The sequence below is a fragment of the Myzus persicae genome, unplaced genomic scaffold, assembly GCF_001856785.1.
Source record: "Myzus persicae strain clone G006 unplaced genomic scaffold, MPER_G0061.0, whole genome shotgun sequence".
In the NCBI taxonomy this organism is placed as follows: Eukaryota; Metazoa; Arthropoda; class Insecta; order Hemiptera; family Aphididae; genus Myzus; species Myzus persicae.
In genome coordinates, this window is record NW_019102171.1 from 131,444 (window position 1) to 143,737 (window position 12,294).

Sequence of the window (12,294 nt, forward strand, 5' to 3'; positions counted from 1 at the left end):
CACGAGAGCGCTGCATACGAATTCTAGTAGTTATACATATAATAATATGTACGGAAGATTGTTTCGGCGGCGGATATACCCCCGGGGAAAGTATCCCTCGCGGAGAACTTTGCGAAACATTAACGTTATAATATATAATACGCGCACTATCGGAACCCACTACCACGACTGGCCGGGTGTAGGGGTGGTTCACGGGGTTGCGATCGGTGATGTCGCGCAAATGACGAAGGGGCGAGGGACGTGGAGAAATTTTCTTGCCACGGCACACCTGTAGCCGGTCGCAGGGACAGGGTCCGAAGCACGCACCACGGCCAGTACGGTCGTCGTCGACGTTGACGAAGAGGGTGGCGCACGAAACGTATACGTTTGTCCGGCGTGACGTGTCAAACGTCGTTAAAAAACCGTCAATGTATAAATGGGGTTGGCTGGGTGGTGGGTAGAAGGTGAACGTCGCGGCCACACACGGTTTTCGGCTCTCGAAACGGCGGCGGCGACATAGTCGTATTATTAGTTTGTGATTTACGAGGAGACGAGGACGACGGCGGCGACGACATCTGCTGCTGCTGTTGGGTCTACTGCTACAGATCGTGACTTAAACTTTCGCACGCACCTAGGGCGTGGAGGGACGGACGGCGGTGGACGTGCAAAACGCGTTTCGAAAACGTTTTAATCGCCACGTGTGTCACCCGAGCTTTTTAAAAATATAAAATAAAAATCTCACCCCCTTCCACGCTTTGGGTCTTCAGGACGATCTCTGCCTAGCCGAATCGTAATATAATCGCCGCGGCGTTTCAACTTTTCCGATGCCCATACGAGCCGAGACACGAGAGGGATTAATATTAGTATACATTATTTTAAGCACACGCAGTGCTCCGTGGCCGAATGAGTGTGGTGCGCGGGTATTATATTATATATAATATTATACATAAGGGTGGACAAGATAAAGCACGTGTTGACTAATTGACCCGAAGTCCCGACCAGACGAAAAATGACCATCTTTCAGATTCGGGTACCCTTCCGTGCTACGGTGGTGGGTGTTTAGATAGGGTAGCGTGGGTCGGTGGTGAACACTAATACGACCCAGCACCGTCGTGTATGTGCAGCGTACGGCGACTCGTGCCCGCGCATAAGAGACGACCAAACGCGATCGTTATCAATCCGGTTGGCGGCGGCATCACGTTATCATGACCGTACAACAATAATATTATAATATTGCAATAAGCACATACGTTCACTTATGCGAAGTCGCTTCTGTCGAAATCTTCACCGACATTTTGGGATTCCCTTTCAGAATTTCCGAGTTAGCCGTTTATAAATATATACATACATCGTACATTACAAGCTGCATACAAAATACCGATAAGTGGGCCCCGAATTCATGTAGGTCACCCAAGTCGTTCTATAATATATTAAACCGGTATCAAATCGATATGCTTCAGAAATATTCAGATTTCATTTCACTCTAAAATGGGGAGTCAAAAACAAAAAAGTGTCTACATACGACCAGCGATCGTTTTGCATAAAGCAGTGAAAACGGTTCTGGTAATGAGGTGAAGAGTGGGGAAACATATAATATTATATATAAATAATATTTTGAAAAAGCTACAACTCTAAAAAATTACCCCAAAATTGAATGGACCAATCGTCATTGGAAATTAAATCATGTTTTTCTCGATGTTCTCGATGTAGTATTGAAATGTCTCACAACAGACATCTACCTACCTAATTCGATATGCTATTTAACTCATGAACGACTCATTTGACTCACTATAAAAAAAAAAAAACGTGTTTCAGAGAAAAGTTAATTTTCATAATTGACTTTGTTCTTTTTTGATTATTTACTGCGTATATTCTTGTATACGATATTCGCATACATCAAAATTATAGACCATGTGTTCCAATGTCATAATCTTGTCTTTCAACCCCTTCGCATCATTAACAAAGTTTTACAGTTGGATGGATATCAGCTTATTGTGTTCTACCCACGACACTACATTATTATACGTATACACTATATACACTATAATATAATTCGAGACAATGAATAATTTTAACAATATCCGTATGCAATGAGTATTTGGATAGTCATGTTTAAGTACATGACATTATTATTATAAAGCAAGATGGTATGATTAATCCATCAATTAATACAATGAAGGGTTACGCGAGTCATAATATAAAAAATCGGATTATTCGTCAGTATTACATTATGCATAACGGGTATTTTATTACAGAATCCTGGACGTTAAACACTATAGTTGTTCATACAGCATAACAAAAGTCATGTAACATGATTTTTCAATAATCGGTTAAAAAATGGTTCTTATAGATTTTTTTATTTTTGTGTATTTTCAGTATCCAAATAAAATATGTATCTGTAATAGTCACGAATTAAAACAATAATAAATCAATCTATATATAGACGAATAACAAATCGATATGATTCACTTGCACGATAGCAAAATTGCAAAGCAGGTGACTATTGAACATGTGTAGAGGAAATAAAACTACTATACCTATATTAGATGTTGTTATGTTCTGACTTTCACAAACCCCCAAATGTATAAAAATCTGAGGGGACTAGTAAACCCTTTCAAACAGTCGCGAGAATGTTATGTTCGAACACAACCCTCGAGTAAAAAGCTGCCTCGCGTTCGTGTAATACCACTATCAACTTACGGCCTACAAAATTTTGATTTTTTTCCCTATATGTTTGTCCCTGTGGGTATCAAAAAGCTGAACTCTATATCGAAAAAATAACACGGACTGGAAATAAAAATCAAATGTTGTAATAGATTTTTGTACGGGGAAAACCCGGTTTTGACACCAATATTAAGGATCTTATATTTTTAGTTTTTAATTTAATGCATATATAGTTTGATGATTCTTATTTTCTGAATCACACGCGGAATTAAAATAATCAAAATAACTTGATTTTTATGCTGTCAATATTAATGTTATTCTCCATCAAAATTCTTACCACAAAAACATTTAAACACATTTCCATTCGAAAGTATATTTTAACTACTTTTGATTTCTATAGTAAATTTAGTGTTTAGAAAAATTAATTAAATTATACTTCAATACTTGTGCGTTCTGTATTAAAACTATAGTGAGTAAGCACATACATTATTTAATAATATCGTCTAGCTAGTAACCATTTTATAAAAATGAATGGAAATACAGTGTTTTATCATTTTTACAATCAATTTTGCGACCATTGACCATTATAGATCCGGACGCGATAGGCGATAGCATAATATTGTTCACACGAGCTGACATATCATATGTGCACAGCAAGAAGGCAAATTCCGTAAAAGAAAGAATGATACAAAACACTCTCGTGATACGCGCGTTAACGTCGTTGAAACCTACCCCACCCTGCTATAGCTAAAGACTGTTAACATAATACGCGTATTAAGATTGTTTTAAGTCTCTGGGTTATGTATTGCTTATATTTCATCAATATTATCGCCTGACTCTATACCGTTTTATAAAAAATATAATAATGCAGTGTTTCATAATTTTTACGGTCAATTTGGAGGCCACTGGCCGTTATATAATTCGGACGCGATAACATTCGTTTTACACAGGCTGATATATCATATTATGTGCACTACAGAAAATAGGCAAATTCAGTAAACGAAAGTGAGGCGCAAAATACACGCGTGTGTTACGTGCGTCAGCGTCGTTAAAACAACCCGCTTCCCTGCTGGCTAAAGACCGTAAACATAATACGCGTATTAAATAATTAAGGTTGTTTTAAGTCTCTGCGTTATGTGTGTCTTATATTCCATCAATGTCAGCGTCTCGGCGATGATTACATTTGGCCACTTCTGTGCCGCCTATACCGACACAAGCACCACTTAAACATATTGCTCCGACCAAACCGTATCCAATCTCAAGTGTAACCACCATAAAATAATATAAAGAACAATGTTCGATCAATGCACGCGATATGATAACATAGTCAAAATTAATATTTTATTAATATCTTTAAGCCAAGAAAATAAAACAAAGTTATAAGTATGTGGTATATAATAGGGTAGTGTTATTTTATCTTATTTTTTTTATACTACATTTTTATAACTATGTTCATTGTGGACCATTATTATTACACATTCCAGTATATACGACACGTTGCAATTTAATTTAAAAAATATTAGTATGCAAACTTTTCAAGCAGTGGGTAGTTCGTTCAATCGTTTATTTTGCATATAACAAATGTTATTGAACGGTACCCTACAGGTTATCACTTATTATGACATTTTGAATTTTCAAACATATTAAGCAGGAATATTATTATATTACCACCCATTTTTTTTTTTTTAAACCACTTCATCGAAAAACAAGTACTGCTGTAATGCGCTTTATAATAATATATTGTAGGTACACGTACTCGTTATATTATGCTCTTTCACTGAACGTCCGACGATGGTTGACATTTTTTTTCCAGATCCGAATTCAAGTGTGCGAGAGTAAAATAAAATAAATATTATATATAGGTAAGTATAAATCGCACAATGATAATTAAACGCATATAATGATATAGTATGACGTAGGTATTTATATATATATGTATATACGACCGTGCGTGCATAAACAATACTTGACATTCAGATCGGATTTGTTTTTAATTGAATTTCGGACAATAAGCCAATCTTCGGAGAGGGGAAACGCGCATGCTGCACAAGTGCATCTTAAGGCCTCTGCACCGACAGGCAGAAAACTTTCCAGACGCGCAGGCAATAAAAAACTAACCGCTGCTCGAGTTTCGCCGTCTATATATAGTATGGTATGGACTCTCATAATTATCGTACGGTTGGGGAGTGGTGGTGCGGAGGTGAGTGCATAAGACGGGATTTAATCGTATTCCGTCGGCACGCAGTGTGCAAAAAGGCGGCTGACCGCTATAGAGAGAATTGAACTTAATTAAAAACCATGGAGGGGTCAACTCCGCAAGAGAGAGAAAAGGCTAATCTAATTTTCCTGCTTTTTAGTCCCTCCTTTTGATTAGTCTTAAGGCCGATTGACAAAAGTTTACTTTTATGGCGACAAAGCTACCGAGAAGAAACGTTTGTCCACTTAATTTTACACACGCCCTCCCCAATCAGAATGACCCATCAAAGTACAATCCTTTTATCCGAACAATTTGTCCAAAGACACAGTTTTAAAGGGGTAAATCCCATATTCATCTTAATTTCTCTTACCAACATTTTCAGCTGCTGCAGTGTATGGTAATGTTTATCAAATGGTATTTGTACATTTTTGCAACCATCACAGTTACAACAGAAAGAAAAATTAAGTCATATTCTCTTACACTAAATTATCGTTTATTTTCACTTTTTTTTTAAATGAATTAATTTAGATCACATAAGTATATATTTTTTTATATAACTTATAATTTTGGATTTAAATATAAAAGATTAAATGCAAATAATATATTTGTTGTGCGAGGTTATTTCTATCCTTTAGGATAATCTAAATCAGTGACATATACAAGAGAGATTTCAGTATGGAATAATAGACGAGTCTATCTCTTAAGTTTTAAGATACCTCTATAATTTCTTACCGAAGTATAAATGTATAATATACTTTTTTTATCGTATATGATATATAAATAGTTTTTTAAATAGATTATTAATGATCATAAAATATAATATAGGTACATACCACAGGCTTGAACATAGTAATAATTGTCATTTGATGCTTTTACGAGTATGATGTTCTACCGTTTTTGTAGGTACATTTAATTATATACGCAATAAATTATTTTCTGACCTGTAACAAAAAGAAAAAAACATTAACACGTGATGTCTTACTGTATCTAACTAAATTTATAAAAACATAATTCTTTAAACTAACAAAGTTAAAATTTTAAAACGACGCTAAATCATTTTTGAACAACTATAATATTCGTTATCATTTTTAACTGATCTATAAACATTACAGCCTAAGTTCCATTAATTCAACTAAAATAGTTGAAGTGATAACAATGCTTAGACATTTAAAATAATTATGATTAAAATATTAATTTATTATTATTATTTAAACTTAAGTGAAATGTAGAAGTAACAAACATATAGGTAGGTATAAACTATATTTTAGTTTGTATTTTATACATATTATTATTTTCTGTAAACATCAGTTATAGTATTATCATAACAAATTATATTCACTACACGTGAGTAAATGTATACACATATTATAAACAATGGATATTACTGAGTTTTGACTTGGGATCATAATATTATGAATTATGACTCCAGAAAAGATGCTCGTTTCAACAATTTGCTTTTTGAAAAGTGCGGTGTGACTGAAATTATTATTCAAAGGAAGCCGACTATTGTTTCAATGTCAAATGAGATGCATTTTTCCTGACAGATTTTTTACGTTTGTATAAAGGGAGAGCAATGCAGATGACCTGCTAAGATTATATACACGTGTATATATATATATATATGCATATTTTCACCCCATAATAATTGTTCCGAAAAACTGACAAGTTTTCGCCCCTGTAGGTTTTCTCAATTATCGCCATTGTCTTTGCTCATAGTCCTTTTGTCCCTCCTCAAACCGGGTCCCTCCAGAATCTCACAAATATTTGCATAAAAACAAGGAGCCAAAAATCTTATACTTAATTCTAAAGAGTTCGAGACAGTCGTATGCTGAGGGTTATTATTATTATTTCGGTCTCTTTTTATTCCTTGCACACCATTCAATTTCAACCGCGGAACGCCTAATTTCCTTTTCCTTATTTTTTTCTCGTTCCCTATTCTCTTCTCATCATTTGTCCCACAAAGCTCGGACAATAATCGTTACGACACCGTCAAATAATAAGTAATAAAAACTCGAAACTTGTTGAATTGTCTTATTTATATTTAACACACAGCCATTGTTTTCACATTAACGTAATACGTACACAAGTGTAACAACCATAATAAAAACACTGCGCGTAATACAGACTTCCGACATTTCCTCAGTGTTTCCTGGTGTAACGCAAATAGTATTTGCAACAGAATCTTAGACTCCACCGGAAAACAATCTTGCAAAGTAAATTAGAACAACTTATTAGACCGGAAAGTTTAATTAATTAAATATAACTTATCTATGAGATAAGTTTTAGTGGCCTTTTGATATTATAATTCTTGTACATTAAATATTAATATTATCAAAGCTTCGGTATCCCTATAACCGTTTGTTCGTTCTCAATAGTCACGCTTAAATGATGCAATTGTAACGGCATAGATATACTCAACTAACCGATAATTGTTCTAGAATTATTTATAAATACTAATGTTTAAAATATAATAATCATATTCATTTTTAGTGTAATAATAACTAGGTTAGGCTACGTTATGTTTATAATTTTTTTTGTTTCACATTTTTATGTCTTAATTTTAATTTTTACGATTTAGACAGTATATATGTTAAAGGGTGACAGAAAGATACTAAATAATGCCTGCAAATTAAAGAACATGGTACTTGTAAGTGTGTGACAATTTGATTGAAAAAATATTTAACTTTTAAATTTTTTAAATTGTAATTTCTTGTTTTTATTGTACTCTAACTTATCGCGTAAGTATCATATAATTGTTCCTGAGCCAATAACACGGAGTTTATATTAAAAAAATTAATAAAATAAGTATTGTGTAATAAGTGAATAAAAAGTATGACAGGCAAAAAACACATGTAAATGACAAATGAAGCCTTTTAGGATTTTTTGATAATACTTTATATTATGACATATATGCTTATTAATGATTATTGCTATAGGAGATCAACAATCTATTTACGCTTCCGTTGTCTACGAAAATGACCAGGAATTGAAGTGGAGTATACGAATTAGTGGATTTGGATGAGATGATTAACGATTATGGAATCTATATAGAAACATTTAGCTTTTTCATGATACATTATATGTTATTATATATTATTATTATTATACAGTAGATTAAAAATGTAAATCTATTTACCAATTCTGTTTACTCGGTATCTGCGTATTGGTATCTATGTTTTACATCGTTCTAATTATTTATTTCGGTTTGGTATGCGCTACATCAATGGAATTTGTTAATATTTAAAAAATTATGTATTTTGTAATGTATCAATTCTTAATTTCGTAATAACTACACAGACTAACATGTTATTTTATAATAATATAGTAATATAGTGAGTTTAAAACATTGAACGAAAACGAGCTGCTGTTAGACAAAACTGTCTCGTGTTCTTGTTTGCCGATGGCAAAACGACGGTGATAACCGCTGGATAATCGGTCACAAAAAAATATCAAAAAAAAAAAAAAAAACCGTGTCGTTATAATAAGTCTTTATAATATTATCTCGTCAGTATATACCCGTACCCCCTCGTGGAAAAACCTCCACCCACCCACTCACCAATCCTCCGTTCGACACCGCGCGTCGCTTCGGGCCCCCGGGCTGCACGGGCCGGATCTTGCACACGCTTTTTCCCTAATTAGCCGTCTGAGACTACAAGATAATGTACTTCACGAGCATAAATCTTTTCCGTTCTTCGTGCGCGCCTTCCTATACACAACCCCTGCGAGTCGCCGACCCCACAGGCCGCTATGCCGCGAGGCTTTCACCCCCTACCCCCACACATATATACATCACCATATCCACCCCCCCCAACCACCACCTCCATGCGCAGTACCACCATCACCATCGAGCTCTTTCCGCAGTCTGCTGGCGTTACGTTAATTGGCACGAGGTTTTCCCCGGAAAAACGTAACGCGCGACCGGATATAAACAGATAACGTTTTGATAACACGGCCGTTGTTTTTTAAGACCACCCCTTCTCCATCTCCAAACTCAAACCTCCCCGCCACGACTTTTCCTGAGTCTCCGTGTATCTACCGCGTGTTAAGTAATATTATTACGCACCCATATCGATATACGCGTGTATACCATCACCCGCCGTATATGTATACTTATTGTCATGCCGAACATCATCTGTTCGATCTCGAGTTCCGCACAGTGTTCGACGACGTTATAATTTAAGAACGCATCTCTCGTATGTATGATACATACTACCTACAACAATATTGTGTTGTAAACAACATTGAACCCTTCTCGAACAACGTGCACCACTCATATTATTCGTCTTAGGCACACGCGTTTCGTTTTACGCGGTTTTGTACATAATATATTAATATTATATACTTCATAATAATAATTACATTGTATACACAGCCAATCGTTCGGTACTCCTAAAATATGACGATAAAGCCCTATATACACGATTAAACTATAATATTGAGATAAGTTTCACATTCAAAATATCATTGTTAACTGTTAAGACTTGAAAGTTATAAGAAATAAATCTACAAAACATGCACAGTAAAATTCTTAAATATACAAACATAAGTGTTAAATATTATGCAAAGTTGTTAACCAAAATAAAAATAAAAATGTTTAAATTATTATTTGTTAACATTGCTCACTAATGCTAGTTTACTTTCAAATTATGTTAAAAGTTATTTTATTAAATAAATGAAGATAAAAAAGAATGATAAAATGTGTGAAAAAATGCAGGTTACCTACCAATTATTGACTATGTTCACCCTTGAACTGAAGAAGTATTCTCGGTATATAAATAGTATTGATAAAATATATTTTCAACATTTGTGAAGTTTTGTACTAAAATCAGTAAGTTATAAAACAAAAATGCAAATTTTGTTAGAAAACATTTAATATGCATAAAAATTAATAAATATACGCATCGTAAATTTTCGAATTTTAAATTATCGCCATCTCATATAATCAATGTCTATTATAGCTATAAATCTAGAGCACAATAGCACATAGAAAAATATGGGACTCTTATGACTCCGTGCCCCAATTATTATCCATTAGTATGTATTTATATGGTGTTAACGGTTTTAAAAGAACTATTTTAGCCAACCCCAAAATGATTTCTTTTCTACGATGAAGAATGTTTTATTTTCAATATATTTATAGGGGGCCGCCATGGAAGACCCATCTACAAAGGACATTGAATATCTCTCGTCGTGTAGTAATCTAAATTCCGTGGCTTCTCGTAGTTTGTCCTTTCCAGCACTCGTGTTGCCTCATTGGCCATGCTTAAAGACTTAGTAGTGAACGGATGGGTTTAACCATTATTTTAACCTTACATTGTTTTGTTTAAGCTATTGTATAAAGGATGTATTTAGTCATACAGTCTTAGATTCAAGGCGGGCTGCGGAATGTAATATATTGGTCTTACAACTAGGTATGGTAAGTTTTTTTTGTTGCTAAATAACAAACAATAATATATAGAAATCAAAACATTTTAAAAATGTGTTATATTTACTGATTAATTAGTTTTAAAATTATTTTCAGGAATATTAAAGAAGTAATAAATGACGTCGGGACAGATTTATTGTTATTTTATACTCTTACAGCTGTAAATCAAAATTTAAAAAATCATTGTCCAAACCACTTTGTAGGCATTGAAATAAAGCTTGAGTTCAGTGAAATGCATAACTATCTAACTATCGATGATGAATATATTTTTTGTTTTATATGCTTATTTCTATACGAATATAGGTCATAAAAATTAAAACCGATTGTCTTGTTCTTATATTATATTTAATTAACTCATCAGGGAGTTTGATGTGACAACAGCAATATTATCAATATTATAATTTGATAATTTATCGAAAATTGACATAAACTACTGTATTAAAGCTTTGAGTTTTCTTATCGTTTTGGGTTAAAACGGCATGTGTGAAAACTGTGTATTACCAACCAACTGGTGAAACTATTGAGCAGTCGACCAACAAGCAATAGGATTAATATGTCCCGAATGGATTTTATTCGGTCACGTCAGATAGTTAATTTTCAATATTCGCTTGTTTAACCACGAAGCAGTTTCAAAAGTATGTACATTACTAGTACTTTTAGACTTCTGTTAGGGATTAAAAAATAATGGTGGTAACAGGTATTTACAGTTAATTTAAGCCTTTGCAGATTACCCGTGGCGATGCTCTTTACAGATTATTACATCAATATTTGTTAAAATGCCATTACATCTTGGATTTAATCTGAATTGTAATGTACGATGTACGTAAAGCTGGACCCGAAGTTATTATTATTTCGGGTCTAGAAAATTATGTTCACTTGACCATTAAAATAAATGAACAGGTTTTAAAATGGAAATAATTTGTTTAAAAAAATGTTATTTTTAACACTCATTATTATGTTCATAATAATATATATTTTATATAAAATATTTAGTGCTTTAACATGATCATATTAAAAATGATCCTAAACATATTTTTACAATTTTGAATTAAAATAATGCGAAATACGACGTATCATTTTGATCTATTATTTCTATGTTATGAATAAAATAATATTCAATATTTGTTACGCATATTATATAATTGTTAGGTATAGATTATATAATATTTATCGTGAAACTTTTTTTTTATAATGAAATGTTACACAGAAGCTCATCAAAGTTTGATAATATGTTATAATATGCTATACCTACAGTTTGTTAATTAAGGATCATAATATATAATGGAGAAATACAAAATAGTTGCCAACGATTCAACAAGTAAAGAAAATATATTATAATGAATTCCTCATTACCACGTCATGATCTGTTGATCAATTTTGAAATAAGATAAAATATATCTACTACTTAAAAAATAGAAATTATTTTATGTACAATTAAATGATTTTGAAAAATATATAATTAAAAAGTAAAATCCACCAGTAATCACCAACGATATTAAAAACGCTCACACACTGTTGTACGTTTATAAAAATAATGTACCTACCATAATATCTTATAATAATAAAAATAAGAAGAATAATATATTAGTTTCATAAAACAGGTATTATATTATTTAAAATTGTATACAATAATATATAAACTATAATACATTGTTTATATATTTTACCAAGTATAACTTCCGTAATACTTTTTAAATCTACTTATGGGTATATAATAATAAAGTTATTGTCATGCTTCTAAAAAGTAATAAAGAATAAACTAGGCTGTGCACACACTTCTTCACTCCCCTCAAGTCAATAGCCCTCATAAAACATTGCCATTTATGAGTTTCCGTCCCTAATAAGAACATTATTCCGGGATTAAATTGGCCCCACTCCGCCAAAAATTGACCCGGAACGTCCTCAGTTGGAAGAAATTATATTTCAGAAGGTAATAATTCATTACCACGAAAAGCACTATTTTAAATCAACCATATATGCGTAAAATTAAACACCAAATCATAATAATAATATTAAATCTGATTTAAAT

The 12,294-nt window shown here is 33.0% G+C and overlaps 1 protein-coding gene across 8 annotated transcripts in view; it reads right to left on the reverse strand.

Moving 5' to 3' along the window:
- Nucleotides 1-12,294, reverse strand: part of LOC111031450 — a 238,595-nt gene that overhangs the window by 112,051 nt on the left and 114,250 nt on the right. The window contains exon 1 of one of the 8 annotated variants that reach the window (XM_022311379.1): nt 5,674-5,750. The exons of the other annotated variants lie outside the window; for them this stretch is intronic. Coding sequence (XP_022167071.1) covers nt 5,674-5,703 — 30 coding nt within the window. The 5' untranslated portion in view covers nt 5,704-5,750. Of the gene's footprint in view, nt 1-5,673; nt 5,751-12,294 lie in introns of those variants that run through there. 8 annotated transcript variants of the gene reach the window in all.